Source organism: Lontra canadensis, unplaced genomic scaffold (assembly GCF_010015895.1).
Source record: "Lontra canadensis isolate GAN:19392208 unplaced genomic scaffold, GSC_riverotter_1.0 scaffold5, whole genome shotgun sequence".
Taxonomy (NCBI): domain Eukaryota; kingdom Metazoa; phylum Chordata; class Mammalia; order Carnivora; family Mustelidae; genus Lontra; species Lontra canadensis.
Window position 1 is genome coordinate 38,153,225 of NW_022630999.1, and position 20,603 is coordinate 38,173,827.

Consider the following 20,603-nt stretch of genomic DNA (forward strand, 5'->3'; position numbering starts at 1 on the left):
CATCAGAGGCTCCAATCTGAAAGGCTCTTGAGTGCGTGAACGGTCTGCACGATATCCCTCTATGGAGTAGATGCATCCCGCGCTGTGGACTGACGAGGGGAAGAGAAACTCTGAAACGTACTATATACATCTTTGTCCGCCTGGGAGAGGGCGTGGCGGGGCGGGGCGTGGGCTCTTCACACATGTTTGATGAATGAATGAATGAGCAAAAAATACCTGCTGCGGGGCCGTGGTGCAGCTGGGAGGGCTGACGTCCCTAACACCCCTACAACAATGCTTGGCACCCGCACATGTTGTAAGCAGTGTGGAGCTGTATTCTGAGTTGTGACGAAGAAGGAATACTTGCCTCAGAGTTAGGAGTTTCCTTAACCAGCTGTGTGGCATTAAAAAAAGGCCTCTCCTTTTTCTAGGTCTCTGTTTCCCACTTATAAATTAGGAACGCTGGGGTAGATGACTGGAAAGGTACCTTCCATTGCTGATTGCTTATGCATGTTTCATTTCCTCCCTTCACTCCACTCCCCTCCACACACACACACACACACACACACACGCACACACCCATCAATCTCCAGATAGCTTTCTGCTATCTGTCGGCGTTCTCTCTCTCTTTCATTTCCTTGACCAGAAGCTCCATGAGCTTATTAACCTCTGTTGTCTTGTCCACGTTCCTCAAATATGAAACAGGAATAATGTCCCCTCCGATTCATTTTATCAAAGAGCAAGATCTGTTTTGTGGGCCAGGGTGTGCTGGTCCTAAATGGAAAGCAGAAGTCATTTCCAACTCACTTGCTCCATAAATGCAGGGGTTCTGCCAGCTGCCTTTGCACCAAGATGGAAAGAACATTTATCTTCACAAATGTAGGCGACACCGTGGAGGCAGCCCTGCAAGGGACAGGGGAAAAAGCCTTGCATTCCAAAAGGAGTGATGAGGCTGAAAAGGAAAAGTTCCTCCTAGAACAGAACAAAATCGCACTCCAGGGTCACTTCCAACTCCCTGATTTCTAGGTGTTAAGATTCATGGAATTTAAAATCCTAGAGTTGTGAGTGAATGTGTGTAATTATTTGAATCTAAGCTTCTGTGAATCCTAAAATATTCTATGATTTCATGATTCAGTATTTTTTTTTTTTCTATAAGACCACGGCCCAGAATCACGAGTCTCAGATTTCAGGGGCCCAAAGCAAGGGTTTTTCAACTAGTAAGTGTATCCAAATCACCTGGGGCTTTACTGATGCAAAGCCCTGGGATCCCATCTCAGAGATTTTGGTTCAGTTCACATGGGAAGAGGCCCCCAAAATCTTTTTTAACAAGTCTCCCACCCCAGAGGCTCTGAGGAAGAGTGGGCCACTCTTGGCTATATGGTGTTTAGAGAGCTTGTCATTCTAGAGTCTGTGATTCTAAATGTTATCCTAGAAAGGTCTTTGCTTATGATTCTAGTATTCTGGCGCTCTGTTATTCTGTTTTCATGTGCCTAAGAAAAGGATTCTAAGATATAAAAACTATCTTTCTAAGCATGGGCTTCACATGGGGAAGGGGAAAAGAGACCGAGTGTCACAAGGATGGAAGGACATTCTGGAAAGGGGACTTCCTGAGGACATGGGGCAAACTCTGATGCCCCCCCCCCCATTGTCCCTGAGCAAATCCAGGGCTAGGACTCAGATGAGGAGGCTTGATGGGAGGCACTGTCTGGATCTGGGTTGACATGAGCATCTAGGATCATCAGGAAGAATTCCTGATGGAAAGGGTGATCCAACCACACCCTAGAGCGATGGAAGGGCTTAGATTAGAGGAGGGGAGGCAGAAGTCCCAGCAGAGAGTTAGAAAAAGAACCAGGCAAAGGAGGAATGATTTATCCCCAAAGCATCCTCCCTGTGCCGGATGGTAGGGGAACCACAGACTGGTGTGGCAGACATGAAAATGTAAGGTTTCAGGAAAGCTCAAGATGAGAGGGAGCTAACTGTGTGGGGATATCCCAGGGTACACCGTGTGGGCTGCAAGAGGACTGCTTTGACATGCTAATGAGTGCCTGGATCTGGGAGGGTGGGGATGGGATGAAGGGTGGCAGAGGACCTCTGCGGAGCTGGTAGGAGGATGCTGGGCTGGCGAGGGGCTCCAAGTTGGGGGCAGGGCTCTGGGATAGAGAGGGGCTCCTCAAGGGATTCCCACACACCCACTCTGTGCCACACCAGTGAGTCAGGGTTCAGATGGGGAGCTGGGAACTCTCTTTCTGGGAAACAAAAGTGGATAACAGAGAATCCAAAGGTTTATACAGCTTCCCAGGTGGGGCAGGAGCTAGCAGGTTGGGTTGCCAAGGGCCTTTCTGGTAGGAGGGAAAAAATGGAAAAGGAGGAATCAGTCACACTCAGTGACACATTTATGCCTGTGCAGTGGTGATGACACTCCTGGCTGCACACACACATACATCCTTTCTGTCCCAACAATGACAGTGACACGTGTGCCAGTCCACTGTGACACACACCTAAACCCTTGGCGCCGATGATGGCCTCATGTCATACTGACGGTAATACCCTATCCCCTGTGTCATCTCTCATTGACAGTGACACTTAGACATACACCATCACACAGAAATGGTGACATGACTCGAGCCTTGGCAGCTGCCATAGTAAATGCCACTCTGCGTGCTTGTACCCTGCACAAGCTGCCCAGCTGCAGGTGATAACTATGCCGGCACCCAACCCACCATACCATGTCAGTAACACATTCCACTGTACCGACAGCCCGCTTGGCTTTACACCTGGTGATACACCCATGTCAGGGATGCTCCGCATCGGGAGGGAGACATCCCCACATGCTGAGAATCACACGGCAACAGACCTACACCTGCCCAATGAGCACCTGCGTCCTTCCACGTGGACCCTACTGCCCCCTGCATGGCTCTGCCCCGGTGGGCACACACGCCCAGGCCCCACTGCACACCGATGGGTTTACCTTCACACTGCCACTCATGGTGAAGGAGACAGACTCACATCCTGACCGTGGCACCCTAGCCATTATCAGTGACAAGAAGGGAGGCACTCATCAGATGAGCAAGGTAGCCAGAAGCCCTTCCCTGCACACCACCCCCACAGTTCTGTTTCTGCCTCTGGCACACAGGCCACCCCCTCAAACCAAGACCAACTCTGCCCCTCCAGGCTCAAGGTAGAATGTCAGGTTGTGGAGTCGGTGTCAGGAGCATTCTGAGGCCTCCCTGCATCCCCCAGCTTCACTCCCAGCTGAGGTCAGCCCAGCCAGCAGGCTCTTCTTCACATCCCGCATTGCATCCAGGGTACCCTCCGGACCAAGGCAACTGCAGCGCAGAAATGGTCTGACCTTTGGACAAATGCCATTCTCACTGATCACTGCATTTATGGGCTCTGATAGTTGTCATTCTTCACACACTGTTCCTCGATCCTCACACAAAGCACTGACATTAGCTCTCTTGATTGGTTTCCTAGTGAACATTCAAGGCATGTACATATAATTTTAAAAATCTGTTCAAATCTGGCCCCCGGTCCCAGACCACAGGGCTTATAAATAAAAGTGGAGATTCAGCCCGAGCCAGGGTAAGACATCTTTAGCAGAGCCACATCTATATTTTACCAGGTGACTCTTACAAGCTGTCTACAGAGCAGGCTGGCTAGGGGAGGGGGGACTCACAGCCGCTGGATTATAGAGATTCAGGAGATGAAGGAGATGCTGACAACCCACATGACATGAGGACCCCAATCTGGGTGTGAATTCAAGGCAGGTTTTTGGTTTTGGGGTTTTTTTTTTGTTTTCTTTTGTTTTGGGTTTTTTTTTTTTTTTTTTTTTTTTGAGAATCTGGAGAACAGGGAAGATGATAAATGTCAACGAAAAAAAAAAAATCTGCAGAGCAAAAGTTACATTTCCATAGGCTGTGGGATGTGTCAGAAGAGAAGCAGCCCAGGAGGGTGAAAGGACCCCAGAGCTCAGCATCAGGCAGGCCTGGGCTGGAATTCTGGCTATGCCAAAGGCTCACTGTATCGCCCAGAGGATCGACTTCCCCATCTTGGAAACAGAGGTTTGTGTGAACTAAATTAAAGGAGAGAATGTAATTTATGCAAAGCACCAAACTAAGCACCTGAGACATAATGGGGGCCTAATGGTTGCTATGATTAGTAGTATTACAATCATTAGGAAATGGCTAAAATATCTAGTGACTTTTCTACATGGACATTATTTAGGAGCCATGTCTAGGCTGGCAAGAGTGAACAGGGAGCAAGTACTCAGGTCTCCACCATCTTTCTTCAAAGGAAAGCAACAGTGGCTACAGTGCACTGATTTACCCCTAATCATTCAACAGGATGAAGCCAACAAGGCTTGACAGAGTTGTCTTTTTATTCACCAGTAAGATTTTCTGCAGCTAGACATGATTCATGTCAGCTCATACAATTTTTTATAGACTCACAGAAGCTTGAGTTCAAAGGGGGCATTAGCTATCACCTGCCACCCAGCTGTCATTTTTCCAGGGGATGGGGAACTCACTACCTAATACGAGGCAGTCCATTCTATGGCTGGACAACTCCAATTGAGAGAAGATTCTTTCTCATAGAGTTTCTGTCTGCCTCCCTTTACCTTTCCCCTGTTGCTCCAATTCTGTCTTCAGGGCTGGTAAAAACAAGAGTACTCCTCTTTCCTTGCAGTGGTCATTCATTCATCCAACAAGCATTTCCTTAGCACCAGCTCTGTCAGGCATCATGCTAAGTGCTGGAATTACAAACTGAGCAAGACCTGCCCCTTCAGCATCTTCCCCTCCAGATGAAACATCTTCAAATCCTTCAACTCTCCCTCATTTGACCTGATTTTCAGACACCCACCATCAAACCACCCTTTTCTTCTAAACATACACAAGCTTATCAAATCCATCTTAAAGTACGGTATCCAGAACTGAGCTCAGTATTTTTCTGAAAGATGGCTGGATTTTTAGCCCAGCTTGGCTGATGTTCATGTTAAAGATAATGCCCATTGTGGAAAAACCCCAATTGTAACTAGAGTGCTGCCAGCCAGGTCCCATTCACTGAGCTTCTGTTCTAGAAGAACAGGGAGAAAGGAGGGAGAAGGAGAGGAGGAGGACTGTGAGTCTTGAAATGGCATGATGTCAGATCTCCCTGCCCAGATCTCCCCTCAGGCATTAGTGGCAAGTCTAAGTCACTCTAATCAAACAGCCTCCCTTCTGCCCCTCCTCCATGAGTGTCTGCCTCAGGAAAGAGAAGAAAAATTAAAAATAAGCATGCTCATGGCCCAGCACAGTGTTAAACAGAACTCAGCCATAAATAAAGGGTCTTCCCTATACCAAGCCCCATAGCCTGAAGGGGAGAACAGAGATGAGCCATAGAAGAAGACAGGCAAGGAGGGTGGTTCTACCAATGGCCTCTGACCTGTGGAGGTCCCTCACTTTGAGGTCTCTGCTGCGAACTTGTGCAAAGGAACAGTCCCCTCCTTTTGGAACAAAATCATACCTCCTTCCTCTCCCAATCCTGTCCCTCTGCAGCTCTTGCAGCTCCCTACTTGGAAGGAAGCCATCCCCTTACAGAAGCAGAAGTCATCTTCACTCTGACATAACCTTGACTGATGCATAAACTCCTGCAAATCTTTCAAAGGCCTGATGCAAGGCCCCTCCTTTCCTAAGCCATTTTCTTACACATTGGTCTGGATTAAAGGAAGCGTTTTAGAGCCAAAAGATGGCAGGCAGAATAGAGAGGCTCATTAGGAGACAGTAATAAAATGAGAAATGAATGTGAAAGGAGGAGGAAGGTCCTGGGGGGGTGGGGACAGATGTTGCCTTGCCTCTTGGAGGACCGTTTTCTTACCTGGCCATACAAGAGAAAGAAATAGGCTTCTAGAATAAAGTTGGCCAAAGGATTCCTGATTCTTCACAGGATATCAGATCTACAAGGCATTGGCAATTGAATTTTACACTGAATTCTGCAGCAGCCTTCTTCCTCTGGATCCACATGAAGGATTCCTTTTCCCCTGCTGGGGTCTTACCCACATGATCCATCAGTGTTTCTTGAGTACTCCTGTACCAGGACATGGTGCTAAGGGGCTGTAAAGATGTTCTGATGGTGGACCTGTCCTACAGCTCACAGGCAAGAGACAAGCAAATAAAGGAATAAAAGCCTCTGAAACTGGTGTGTGTTTAGGGGTGGCAGAAGTCCCGAGAAGAGAGTGACCAATTCTTCCTGGAGGAAATCAGGAGGGCTTTACTGAGCAGGTGATCTTTGAGCTTTGCTTTAAAGAACCCTCCATCCTCCCCTCAGTGCATTGAAGCAAGAAGCTTGTGGTCTTAAGAACTCTGGCCAGGACAGGTGGCTGCAGGGGGCGTGGGGCGGGTAGTGGCAGAGGGATGTCTTGGCGGGGCGGGGACAGCGAAAGGTGGAGGGGGAAGGGGACTGGAGAGAGAAAAGAGATGGGCTAAGGAGGAAGAATGGAAAAGGGAGAGGGGAAGGGGGAGGAGGAAGAGAGAAGAGAGAGGGAGGAGATAGGGGGGAGAAGAAAAGAAGAGGGAAGGAGAGGGAGAGGTAGAGCGAGAGGGGGAGAGAGAGAGAAAGAGAGAGAGAGAGAGATTTGAATTTCCCATCTGGAAGGGGAGCGGTAGCACGTCAGGGCCTGGCTGAGGGGCGTGATTGGAGGGCGCCTCCGGCAGCCGCCCGCGGCAGGAGCCGCGGCCCCAGCTCGCCTGGTGGAGTTGCACGAGGCGGCGGCGGGAGCTGGAATAGCAGAAGAATTGCCTCGCTGAGTACGCCCGGAGCCCTGCAGTGGCTCAGACGGTTTCGTGGACCGCCAGGTCTGTGCTGACCACGGGCCGGGAGGGCGGAGCCGGGCTGTGGGCAACAGGGTCCCGGCTCTCGCTGTGAGGCTGCAGGGCAGCCTGGGAGGCTGGGGAGTACGGCTTTCGAGGGGACATCTCCCCAAGACTGGCCGGGAGCCGGAAAGGGCGGCTGCGCGGCAGCATCTGGGACCCTCCTGGGCACGCTCGCCGTGGTGCTGAAAGGACAGCTCCCCGCGAGGGTGAAAGCGAGCAGGCAGAGGAATGGGAGTGAAGCCGGAGCAAACTGGGAAGGAGGAGTGGGCCCCGACCCGGAGACCTCCCGGCAGAAGCCCGAAACAGCCTGGCTCGCGGGGAGCCAGGACCGCCTCGAGGGCGGCGGGAGACTCAAGTCTGAACCTAGAGAACAACTTCGAGCTCACGGGGTTGAGGATGGGGGGACGTCGATCTAAGCTACTTCAGGCTGTGCTTAACCTGGAACCCTCCAGAGCCCTCTTGGCCCGGGAGGAGGGAGCCGCCCCCGAAGGGGTTCTGGCTCCCCGAGTGAGTCAGAGGGCGCCGGGAAGGGGGAGGGCAGGCCGAAGGTGGAGGGGAGGAAAGCCTCAAACGTCGATTGGAGGTGAGGGACCAAGGGGACCATTTGTCCTCGGAGGAGGAGGAGCCGAGGTCTGGCCAGCGCACGTTCTCTGCCCGGGGTCATTAGTTACCGTCCCATCTGAGGCCCTCGCGGGCCCCACTTTGCCCCCTACCCCATCAAAGTTTGATACCAAGCTGGGTCTTGGGGTTGGAGCTTTGTGCGTTGGGGGAGGGGCGCTCTCAGTGGCCAACCGCGAGCTCCAGGGCAGAGCTGCTGGCTGTGCTGGTCTCCGCAGGAGACCGGGAGAGGGGCGCCTGGACTCCTATCCTTTACTGCGGGGGAACCAAGAAGCCCCCGCCACTTCTGCTTTTCTGAGGGAGCCCGTTCCCTACCCCCTCCCATTCCCCACTCCTCCTTCCCCTCCCCCAGGGCTTCTCCTTTCCAGGTACGTAAAGTGGGGGTGGGGTGGGGGATAAAGGGACATCCCCTAACTCTGCCACCGCCATTAGCGTTAGGGTCCCCTGTGAAAAGGAAATGAGTGTTGGGCTGAGTTGCGGTGAATATAGCCTGGACTTGAGCCATAAGAACAGAAAAACAGCTACAAGGACAAACACGGCAGGCGCTCGAATCTGCTTGTCGGATGGCGGGGCCCAGTCCTGAAACCGCTTGGGGCTCAGAAGGCCAAGCCTGAAGGAGGTACTTCCGCTGCCTTCAGGTTGGGACAGGCTGGAGGAAGTCGGGGAGGGAAAGCTGAAGATGTATCCTAGGTTCTGGATGCGCTAATGGCAGAGAAACGTGCTGCAGCAGCACCCCTCTCTCTCCCCCTTTTTGTCTCCCCTCCCCCAGCCCAGCATCACAACCACCACCACCCCACAACCATTACCACCACCACCACCACCACCACCCTTCCCGCGCAGGAAGAGACCAAGGTTTCCCGCAGAACCGCTGAGGAGCGCCTCCTGGCGGTCTGGCCCACATCCTCAACAGCATGCAACCTGCCCGACCTCAGCACTCCTACAGGCATATGGCAAAATATCTACACACACGCCTGCACACACGCTCACGCAGACTCACACGATGCCGAAGTTCAGAGCTAGACACGCAGATCACACTCTGAATGCATATACTCACATACTCGCTGGCACACATTAAATTCAACACAGCAAATATGTCATGAGGCTCTACCACAAACCAGGAGACGTTATGGACTCTGGGATAAGGGAAATGAACAAGATATAGGCCCTGCCCCGAAAGGAACTCAGAGTGATCAGGAAGGGAAAGACACATAGCTGGACAGAGTGCGTGAGCTGCAGGCAGGCAAGGCTGCTCTAGAAAGTACCGTGGGTCTCAGAAGAGGAAGACACCATCACATCTCACCCAGGAGATCTGGGATATTTTCCAGAGAGAGTCATGTTTGAGAGGGAGCTTTGAAAATTAATATTGCTGTTGCTGCTGCTTTAACAGTGATGATGATGATGATGATGATGACAGCTAATATGTACTGCACAGCTACCGTGTGTCAAGCACTCAGCAGAGCACTTCATTTGTTTATCTCATCTAATGCTCATAACATGCCTTGGGTATTATCGTCTCCATCTTACAGATGAGAAAAGATTAAACCACTTGCTCAAGGTCGCCTAGTAAGTAGTGAAGCTAGGATTTGAACTGGCAGAGAGGAGGTTAAGAGGCTCCCAGGCTGTAAAAACAGCAGGAACAAATGTCCAGTGGTTTTCAAATAGAATATGTGTTCAGGTATAGCTGAAGCAGAGTCACATGCAAGGGATGGGAAAGGAACGGCAAGGCAGGCAGGTGCTAGACTGTGCAGGACTTGAAGGTCAGCACAAGGACTATGGTCAGTTTAACAAGGCCGTGGCGAGCCACTGCAGGGTGTGTTTGATGAGCAGATCTGCCCGTCAGGAAGACTAATTGGACAGCCATGTGAAGGACGGATGAGAGCTGAGGGAGGGACAGACGTAGAGATTATGCACCGATCCAGAACGTCGAGGCCCTGAACCAAGACATTAGTAGCCGTAGCAGAAGAGGGTGCAGATGCAGAAGGCCTCCAGACTTTTTTCTCAGCACCCCAACCCAGTTTTAATTCACCAGTTCCTTGTGTAGTTTTTTGTCCAGTGTCTACCTCCCCAGCTCACTGAATGCTGTGAGAGCAAACATGACTCCCATTTTCCCTACCACAGCCCAGCCTCCAGAACAGCACCTGGCAGAGTAGATGCTCAGAGACTCATTCAGATGAGTGAGTGAGTGAGTGAATAAAGAAATCACTGACTCCAGAGTTTTCAGCTGAGGCAACTGGAACAAGGCACACTAGAAGAAAAAATGATTGGGTGAGGGAAACAAGGGTGAGATTGATCTTTGGACAGATTGAATCTGAGATTATCCTTGTGACAATATCCAGCAGAGATTTAAATGTGCAAGTGGTGGAGAGAGTGTCTATAAATAAAGAAGGGCATAAATCAATAGGGTTAGGTGATATTCCCGAGGGAAACAGTGGGGGAAGGAGGCACAGCAGGAGAAGGAAGAGGGAGAGAGATAACTTGGGGAACATCTACATTTTAAAGGAAAGAGAGAGAAGACTTGTCTGAGGAGGCTGAAGACCAAAGGAGTGCTCTGTCATAGAATTCAGGAGATCCAAGAAGAGGGCTGAAAAATAGAGGGATGGGGAAAGAATAGAGGTCATCATCAACATCTGACGCTATAGAGGGATGGGAAAACGCTCCAGGATCTGGCATCTGGGAGGCCTCTGGTGGCTCTGATGGGGGCAATTTTGGTGGCAGTGTAGAGGCAGTGGATCTCTGATCTCACAGAGTCACACGCAGGGCTGACCCGGAGGTGAAGGAGTGGAGAAACCAAGTGGAGACCCCTTCATCACAAAGGTAGAGGGCAGAGAGGAAGGGAAAAGTGGTTCAGAGCAGGAGCTGGAGAAGGAAGGGGATAAAGAGACCCACAGAGAAGAGACTGAGGATGTGAGGAAGAGGCAACATGAAAGCCTAAGGAGAGAAGATCTGCGGCTCAGGCAGATAGATTAACTTCAGGAGGAAGGAGGGGGACCTCATCTTCAGAACTAGGAAGGAAGGTTGCAGGAGCTCATACCACCTAGCATCAATCATTTTGATAACAGTCACCATTTACCAAGCCCCCCCACATGTGCCAAAGGCATTGTATACACTATTTCTAACCTTTCAAAGGGGTATTGTAATCCTCATTGCATGAGGGAGGGAGGTTAAGACAATTACTCACCATCACAGAGCTAAAAAGTAATAGATTCAGGATCAGAGTCAGGTATGCCTGACCCAGAGCCCACAAGCCTTCCAATACACCATATGAAGTGGGAGGAAAGTCATCTGTAAAAGGGGATAGGGGAGGAGGACATTAGGCGTTGAGAAATTGGTTAAGGAAGCCTCAACAAGATGGACAAAAAATTACTTGAGAGCTGAGAGAGCCATGCTGGGAGTGGGCAGCAGGACTCTGGGGTGGACCAAGAAGCTACTAAATCCCAGCAGGCTACAAGGGGGGCACCTCGAGCGACAGGAATGTAAGTATCCAGAAGACTCAGCCCTCACTGAGTAGATGTACTTTGCATATTGCGGGGTGGGGAGGGGTGGTAATCAAGGTTCCTTGAATGGATGCTTAGAAGCAGAAGAGTCCAAAGAAGGAGATGGTGTGGTGATAGAGAGATGGCATGTTGACTTTGAATGGTGCCATGGGATATCCAGAGGGAGGTGTTCAAGAGGCAGGCAAGTGTACTTCTTGATTCATTTATCGCCTATTTCCCTACACACACACACTCGCTCACTCAGTTCACACACTCCGAAATGTAATCTGCATAGGGGCAGGACTTTGTCTGTCTTGTTCACTCTTAAAACCGCAGTACCTAACACACTGCCTAGGACGTAGTAGATGCTTAACTGAAACTTGTTGGATAAATGAATATAGGGGTCTGAGAGCCCATAGATGTCTAGGTATCATTAATGATGAGTTCTCCTAGGGAAACTTTAGAGAGGAAAACGAGGCACGGGCTAAAGTCAAGGTCCTAGGAAAACACTTACTGAAAAAAGGAAAGGAACAACAGGAGGCAGCAAAACTGGGGTGGGGAGGGAAGAGGGAGCAGTAGGAGAGGAGGGAGTATGGTAGGAGATGGAGGAGAGGAAAGAACTAAGTCACAGAACCAAGACAGAAGAAGGATTTGAGGACACAGTTGGGTGGTTGGCAGTTCAAATGTTGCAGAATTGCTCCAATAGAACCACTGGGAAGAAAGCCCAGAAGATCATCTGGTCCAGGAGAGAAACTTGCCAGAGCCGCAAGTTAGGGATGAGGCTGGACCTAAAGCCCAGGTGCCCTGTGGACCAATTTGAGGCATCTCAAATTAGAGTCCTGTGTCCTCCAGCACCACCTGCCAATTCCTTAAGCTGCACAGAAACAGAGAGGAGGAACCCAGTAGTTCCTGAAATCATTTGATTATTAAATTGTTCATTTCCTGTTGTTAGAAATGTAGTCTCTTCGAAATGTTTTTGAATCAAGCGAAAACATCTTAATTGACTGAGCTGAGCTGCCTTTCAAACTCAGAATTCTGGGTCAGGGTGGGTTCTTTGCATTTCCTAGAAATCCTGCTCCTTTTTTGCATGTCCTTATAAACATGCAGTCAGCAACTGCCCACACTAACTAGCAGCTGCTACACACCAGGCACTTGACCAGGATCTCCTCTTCTTCAAATATCAGTACAAGGGTAGGCTTAATACTCCTGTCACTGGCAGGGAGCACACTGCTTTCCCAGGGGGCCACAGCCTGGGAGTGATCAGAGCCTGGACTTCTAACCAGGTGTGTCTGATGCTAAAGCCCCTGGCAACGTTTTTCTACTCCATCATGACTTGCCCTCCTCCAAACAACATGTCGGGTGGTATGATCGTGTAGAAGTCCTCAAATAAACTCTTGGGCCCCATTTGATGGAAAGATCTCAGTCTGCTGATATGTTTTCTCATTTTGAAAGAAATGAGGAAAATCCATCATCAACAAAAAGCCAGTGACCTTGAACTCAACCTGGTTGTGATATCCAGGCTGCTTCTCTGCCACTGTTTCCCTTTTTCCTCCTAGCAAATCATAAAGACCCCAAGGCTGTGCAGGCTCCCAGGCCCGGGGGAGGAGGCCTGGCCCCAGGTGACTACATCACACTTTGGATAGCTCACCCCTCCACACCCAAAAAGGGATTTGTGGTGGCTTTGTCTATGGAAAAAAAACCATGAAACTGAATGGTGGAACTAGAAAGGAAATCTAAGAGTTACATCAGGGTTGAAATTTTCAGGGATTTGAAGGGAACAAAATAGAAGGAGGTCAATGGAGGAGGGAAGCTCCACCCCTCCCCACTAACATTCGAGTAGTTCCACTTCTATGTATTTTGCATATTGAGATTCCCACTATGATTTTATTTGGAGAGGGGTGCCTGGGTGGCTCAGTGGGTTAAGCCTCTGCCTTCGGCTCAGGTCATGATCTCAGGGTCCTGGGATCGAGCCCCATATCGGGCTCTCTGCTCATCTGGGAGCCTGTTTCTCCCTCTTTCTCTGCCTGCCTCTCTGCCTACTTGTGATCTCTCTCTCTCTCTCTGTCAAATAAATACATAAAATCTTAAAAAAAAAAAAGATTTTATTTAGAGAAAACCTTCTCAGGCCCCCCCCCCAAAGAAAAAAGAACAATTAAAAATATAATAAAAACTGAAAGTTGGTAATTGAGAGAGAAGGGGAGGACTAACGTAAGCTGAGTGCTTACAAGGCCTGTGCTTGGTACTTTAAAAGTCCTAAGCTGCAAGATTATCATGTCTCCAACCTCCCATGTGTAATTCAAAATAAAAATCAGTATTAAGCTATAAAACACAAAAACTTACATGTTTGTTGCAATAAAAGTAACTTATTTCTCCATTTGTCTAATTTCAGAAGTCTAGATATGCTCATCCAAGCTGACTGTTCTTTTTTTAAAGATTTGCTGGGGCCCTAAGTGTGCTCATTCCATCTAGGCATTGATCCCGTGGGCCAGGCAGAAATTTTCTCCAGTCTCCACAGTAGTGCTGGGAAAAGAGGCACCGCCATTCTTTCACATAGTCGAGGAAACTGGGACTCAAGGGGGTTCAGTAACTGGCTGAATGTCACATGGCAAACAAGAAATGAGGGAGGTATAAGAACCAAGCTCTGTCTGCCTGACTCCAAATTCCAGGTTCTTTCTAGCACTCCTGGGTTCCTTCTAGCACTCTTGGCTTCAACCAAATTAAAGCAATATGGTCAAAATGAAGGTTTTAGAATCCGAAGACATGTGACCACACATAAGTGCCTGGCCTGCAGCAAGTACTCAGGAAATAGCCCCTTTCCATCTCCTTCCCATGGGTGCCAGGGCATCGAGTCCTGGCCTCAGCTGATGGAGCCTGGGGCCTGAACCAGGGTGAGGCTGCCATTTGTGTGAGCTGAGGCCTCTCCTGTCTGATCCCCGACTCTACTCTACAGGTTGACACATCTTCCTGAGCCAGGCCTTGCCAGAAGCACTGCATGCAAACTTGACTGCGCACTAGGGCGCGCTAACTGGAACCGGCGTCATGGACTTCGTCATGAAGCAGGCCCTTGGAGGTGAGGCCCCGAGCCCAGCACCCCTCACTCCCCGACCTGAGTTCCAACCCAGCTGGGAGGGGCCCGCAGAGCACTAGGCCCCTCCATCCCCAGCCCTGACCCCCCAACCCTACTTTCTCCCTCCCCAACCCATCCACTCTAGGGGCCACCAAGGATATGGGGAAGATGCTGGGAGGAGAGGAAGAGAAGGACCCAGACGCACAGAAGAAGGAGGAGGAGCGACAGGAGGCTCTGCGACAGCAGGAAGAGGAGCGTAAGGCCAAGCATGCGCGCATGGAGGCTGAGCGGGAGAAGGTCAGGCAGCAGATCCGAGACAAGGTCAGCACCTCCCAACTGCCTGGAGAGTAGAAGGCATGGAGGTCAAGCCACCCCCCTCCACCCCGCGCCTCCCCCATCCTCCCCCCCACTCCCCGCAAACCCGCAAACCACAGCTCCAACTTTAGACCTAGCTCTGAGAGCTGCTCTCCTAAGGGGGTAAAGTGAGTGTCACAGGCACAGCTCCCTGGAAGGAGTGTTATGGGGATTGAATAAGATAATGCCCATGAGACATGCTCCCTAATGTTTGCGGCTGTGGTCCACAATCTTGTACCTGAGACATTGGAGACCAAATGTTTGCAATCCAGAATTTGGGAATTTTAGGAAAACACCATAGTGCCTGAGGACCTGTTACCTTTGCACCTCACTCTCAATGGTTTGCAGCTGTCACCCTCGGGCAAACAGTTCAGTATATGTGTCTAGTCTCACCACTGCAAAAAATCAAGGCTGTAAGTAGCCTCCCATGAGCTCAGATCAAGTTTTGTCATCCAAACATAAGGAAGGACGTTCAGATGTCAAATCTTGGGGGATTTCAGAAGAGCAGAGAAGTTACTAGGGGCAGGTATTAATTTTAAAGGAAACCCCATGCACAGACGCTGATGGAGCACCTGTTAAGGACAGGCACAACCCCATAAGGGAGGCATCCTTATCCCTATTTTATAGATGAAAGGACTGAGGTTTGGGGAGTTTCCAGGAGCGGCCCAGCTGAGCCTGCATGACCTTGAGACCCACCCAGCTCTCTCCTTGCCCCATTCATGCTCATGTCTGCCCTCCTCCTCCCCAGTATGGGCTGAAGAAGAAGGAAGAGAAGGAGGCAGAGGAGAAGGCCGCCCTGGAGCAGCCCTGCGAGGGGAGCCTGACCCGGCCCAAGAAGGCTATCCCTGCAGGCTGCGGGGATGAAGAGGAGGAAGAGGAAGAGAGCATCCTGGACACGGTGCTCAAGTATCTCCCGGGGCCACTGCAGGACATGTTCAAGAAGTAACCGGCCCTCCTGCCCTGTTCCCACTCCACTTGTTCTTTTTTTTTTTTTTTTTTTTGGTTCTTTCTTTTCTTTTTATTCAGTTAAATCTCAGTTTTGAAGGGGAAAACCTCAGTTGACCTCTGCCCCCCTTCCCCAGCCAGGGACTCCTCCCTCTCAGCACTCCCTCACACCCCCTCCATCCTGGGGTATCCAGCCCCCACCTCACTTCAAGTTGCTTGAAAAAGGGAACACAGCTTCCCCCCCGCTCCTAGTAGGGGGCGTTGAACCCAGTGTCAGAGGTACTGAGGGCCCCTCCGGAAGGAAGCCTAAGGTCTATGCTAGTGTGGTAACCCCCATACATTCCTTCATGCACCCCACTGCCAGGAGGACCATTGTCCCAAGCCAGCCAAAGTAATAACACATTCCAACCCTGCCCAGCATGCCGACCTTTGGCCTCTGACCCACAGTGGGCCTCCAGGTCAGGGCAGGGGTGTTGAGTGGCCTGGCTCTGAGGAAGGGAGTCAGGGTAAGCCTGCCCTGTGAGGGCCCAGCCTGAGAGGCCCTGCTATATTCTGGCCAGGCCTAGGTCTTGGCAGAAGGCTGGGGCTCTCCTTCTCTCCTTCCCCTGAGATGACACCCAACCCAGGATCACTCCTCTCCCAACCCCACCCGAAGAGGCATAGCCCCTGCCAAGCCAGTCCCTCCAAATGGATCCTCTTTGGACTTTAACTCATCTATGGAGAGGACCCAGGGTAGAGCAGCCCCTTGTTTCCCCCTCTTCCACTTGGGTCCTGGGGCCCCACTGCCAGGCTGGGTCCAGTTTGCCCAGCCAAGGGGCTACCCAGGCCCCCCCAGAAAATACTTGGAGCCATTGGGCAGCGGTGGCCCATGCCATGGGACCCCACCATTGGTACAGCCAAGCTGCCCCCATTCCTATTCACCCCTCTTCCCCACCCTATCCTGTCCATGTGCTTCCAGGGCACCATGGTCCCCAGGAGGACCTTTGCTGGCCAAAGCCCCAAGGCTTTGGGGAGAAGCCAGTTCCCACTTGACAGAAGGCATCTGTCCATTCATCTCATTGGCCAAGAACAAATTCTCCTTTGGGATGTGTGAAAATGACATTTGTTCCCCCCCCACCCCAAACTGTCAAGGCCTCCTGCTCAGTCAGTTGTGTAAGAACTGGGGGGCCAAGGAGCAAATGAGAGAGGAAAGTGTGTGTCTATGCACACATGAGTGTGTGTGGCAGAGACTGCATCAGCAACTGTGTGTCCTAAGATTGTACCTATAGGTGTGTCGTTACAGTGTACATATGTCTTGAGATTGTGTGTGTATGTTAATCACATCCCTGTGTTAGATAAGGATCATGTGTGGGAGGCAGCCTTGTGTACATGGGCTTGTTTGAGGGGGTGTGTATGAATGGAGACTGTGTCGTGTCTGTTTTCTAGCCATCTTGTATGTGTGGTAGGGTTTGCACATGTCAGCTTGGAACGTGTGTCTGGGGAGAAGGGTATGTGTTAGATGTGGTGGAAGTATGTGTTTGAGAGAATGTCAGATGTGCTGATACTGTCGTGCGCACATGTGTGGCTCTGAATAGGCAGTTGGGTGCAGAATGCATGCTGGGGGAGAAAAAACATAGGTAAGATGCCCCCCTCTTGGCCCCAAAACCATTGGTCACAGGTGGCCACATCCAACAGGAGACCTTGTCCTTGGCCTAGAGTCCTCCCACCCTTGGGGGGCTCCTGCCTGAGGTCCTCAGAAGCCCACTGGGACTGACCCTGGCAGAGCCCCAAGAAGCCATGCTGGGCCCCCACCAGGGCCAACCCCAAAAGCAGGGCCCAGGGAAGAGGCGACTTGCCTGCCCCTGAAGCTCCTGCCCCATTGACCCCAGTTTGCATTCTGCAGGTTTTCCATGTTAGTGGATTTATGCTTTTATTTCAGAGAGAGACACGTGTCTTCTCTGTCCGTTTCCAATAGTTAAAGCCATATCAGTTAGACTGCAATACTTTAAAGACGAGACAAAACAATCCATATGTTTAGGGAACCAGAAAAATCCCCTGGTCTGTCCCTTCTCTGGGTAGCAGGGCTCCAGCAGCTCCAGCTCCCTGGATTTGCCCTTCTCCCCCGCCCCCGGCCCCTCCCCTGTGCCCCTGTGTCCTGCCCCCCATCCAGGGGGCCTGTGTCTGTGCCTGTGTCTGTGATGGGGAGCCACCTCGCACCCCTATTGTCTGCTTGTCTGTGTCTCTTTTCCTGGGCAGGATGGTCATTCTCTAGAGCCCTCGGGGTCCTGGGACAGAGATAGGCAGGGCCCAATCCAGGGGCCCCGGGCCTCCCCAGACCCTGTCTGTGAGCCCCACCTAGACACAGATGTGGATCCCAAGTGTTCAAAAACATCCCCTCCTTGACAGGGGCCCACAGATCTCAAAGGTAGTGCCAGGACACAGAGTGCCAGATGGGCAGCAGAGACCAAGGCTCAGGAAGCTTCAGGTAAGCAAAGGAACCCAGCCATGTCAGATATCCTGGGACCCTCAGAGGATGTCACTGGTGGTCTCCACAGCCCCTCTCTACCTCCAGAGCTGGCTCAGGGTTTTCTCCATATAAGAGTACCCTCCAGGGTGGCTGGATTAGTCTGAGGTATGGCCTAAACTCCTCCAGACTCCTCAGGCCTACTCCTGAGAAGCAGGACTAGAGGACTTCCTGGAGGTGATAGCAAGGGAGGAGTTCAGCATGGGGCACACCTGCCTCCAACCACTGCCAGGGAATCACTGTCAGATCCAGGGGGACATGATGACTATCATTCCTCATACAGACCTGACTGCGGGAAGAAGCTAACGTGTGACCCAGTGAAGATGTTGTGTGCAACACACACATGTGGAGGGAGAGGGGGAACAAGATATGTGTGGAGTGTGCTCTGGCAGGGAAGGGATGTTCACATGAGGTACCTGGGGTGGGAGGTGTGTGTGATCCACCAGATGGGAGGAGGATGGGTGTGCCACACATAAGTGGGACAGTGTGTCTGTAATACACTTAGGAGGCTGGGAGGGAGCCGCCCCAGAATTCAGTGCACACTTACAACATATCAGGGAGACACTCTCCAGCTAGGGAAGTAAGAAGGAGCAATCATTTGTATATGGTGAAAACAATGAGATACAAGGGAGTGGGCAGCACCTGCTGTGGGCATGCGTGGTTGCCAGGGAAGACCACGGCCAGACTTGCGTGCCTAGGAGCTCACCAGCAGAGATGAGGGAGAAGACTTCTCTGGATCACCCATGCTGGGTGCGGGCAGTGAGCCAGGACTTGCACACATGGGCAGCCTCAGCTCCTGGAAGGTATCTTTACCAGCAAAACCGTGTACGGTCCCCCCAAAGGCAAGCAGGAAGTCAACAGACCCTCTTAAGTAGGGGTATGTGTGTATGAGAGAGAGAGACAGAGAGGGAAGGAAGCAGCAGGGGAAGAGAGAGAGAGAGACAGGGAACAGAAGTATTTCAGCAACCCAGGTTGCTCTCAGGTGGGACAGCTGGTGGGCAAAGAAGCTGTCTTAAAGGCTCTGGCTAGAGGATATGGGCAGAACCCCAGCCCTGAGAGCCCCCAGCACCTAGCTGGCAGAGTTGCCTGCCCCACCACCCAGCTGCTCCAACCTAGGGTCCTGCATACCCTTGATGGGACAGGCAGCTGGGGATCAGATGGCTCAGGTGATGTATGTCTCCCAGGCCTGAGGACATACCTTCCCCACATGTCCCCTACTCCCCTCCCTGCTCCGGCTGCCCCACTTCTTCCTTGGGGAGAGATTGGGAGGTGTTTGTGCTGGTCCTGGGGTGGGGGTTCTAGCGAGACTCAGGTGAGGATGACCATCCTTCTCTCGCGGGGGAATCCCTTTCCCACATCTGTGCTGTGTCCTTGTTGCTCTGCTTTCTTTAAATGTGTCAGTGCCTGGGGGGAGGGGAGGGGCACCCCCTCATGCCCCCTGAATCTGACCAAAAGCCATGGCTGTTGCTCCCCCCTTTGTATGACGCAGATGCTAAGATGTACCAAACCAACCACGACAACAAAGAAAAGACCTGTACAGCAACTCTTGGTCTGTCTGTCTTCTTCTGTCTGTTGGCATCACCAGGGTGACACAGGGCACCAGCTGAGGTGAGAGGGAGCTGAGCCACAGTGCTCAAGAGGCCCCAGAAACCCTTCCATTTTACCCACACTGCTAGCCGGGACACTGGAAATGACCCCAGAAATCAACTGAGGCTGGAGTCAAGGCTGGCCCCAGAGATTCAGGGCCACTCACCTCCTGCCCTTCAAAGTCAGCTGTTCAACAAAGCCCTGGAGCTGGTGTCCCAGCCTGGTCACAGCACCCCACAGCCTTTCTCTGGCCATCCTTCTCTGAACGCTCCTCGGGAACTGGCATACCAACATGAAGCCAAGTCCCACAAATGGGCAAAGGTCTGTCACTGTTCATCCCACCAACACTGATGGAGTTCCTCATGTCTGCCACACCATGTGTGGGAGCTGGGGACATATAGTATTGCTCCTGGACACAGACACATCCCAGGCCTTGTTGAGTCAGCACAAGACCAGAACCCCTTTTCAGCCTTGGCTGCCTCCACTATTGTCTTGTCTTAAGGTAGACCTCATTTTTTCTCTACTTGGCTAGGCACCTCCCATTCCTCACACACTGGTCTCCCAGCTTCCACATCTTCCCTCTATCCATCTTCTCCCCACCACCCAACTCCACCTGGAAGACTCATCAAAACACAAACTTAACCATGTCATGCCCTTAGACAATACCCTTCAGTGGTCTGTAGGAAAGCACCCGCCTATAGGATAACAACAAAATCGTCAAAATGGCCCTGTATGACATGACCCCAACCTGCTAGGTCAGACCCAACCAACTCTGAGCCAAGCCCCCCTACCCTCAGACATACCCTGCCGTTCCGTGTTTATAGATTCTGCCCCCTCTGCCTGAAATGAACAGTACCCTCCTCCCCACCCAGTATACTTGAACTTCTCAAGATCCAGCTAAGATGTCATCTCCTGGGTGAAGCCCACCCTGACACAGCCCCCAGGCCCTTTCCCCCAGCAGTTGGTTGCTGTGTTCACAACACAGAGCATCACAGCTCTGTGCCCAGAGAGCACTGGGTTTGCTGGTAGGTTCTGTCATCCAGCAGAGTGATCTGGAACAAACCACTTAACCCCTCTGAGTGTTTGCTCACAAGTAAAATGGGATAATAATTGTTCTGACCTCCACAGTTGTGAGGAGTAAATGGGGTCACACACTCACACTCTCAGCACTGTGTGCCAAGCATTCAATGAATGGCACCTTGCAAATTCTACAGTAATGTATGTCGCTGCAG

At 51.5% G+C, this 20,603-nt stretch overlaps 1 protein-coding gene across 2 annotated transcripts in view; it reads left to right on the plus strand.

The window, feature by feature from the left end:
* CPLX2 (complexin 2) overlaps positions 1 to 17,298 on the plus strand; it is an 80,079-nt gene extending 62,781 nt beyond the window's left edge. Inside the window, exons 1-4 of one of the 2 annotated variants that reach the window (XM_032851853.1) lie at positions 6,561 to 6,806; positions 13,866 to 13,985; positions 14,128 to 14,303; positions 15,085 to 17,298. In XM_032851853.1, coding sequence (XP_032707744.1) covers positions 13,955 to 13,985; positions 14,128 to 14,303; positions 15,085 to 15,282 — 405 coding nt within the window. In that variant the 5' untranslated portion in view covers positions 6,561 to 6,806; positions 13,866 to 13,954 and the 3' untranslated portion in view covers positions 15,283 to 17,298. Of the gene's footprint in view, positions 1 to 6,560; positions 6,807 to 13,865; positions 13,986 to 14,127; positions 14,304 to 15,084 lie in introns of those variants that run through there. The other variant, XM_032851854.1, reaches the window with a different exon arrangement.
* Positions 17,299 to 20,603: the final 3,305 nt, after the last annotated feature.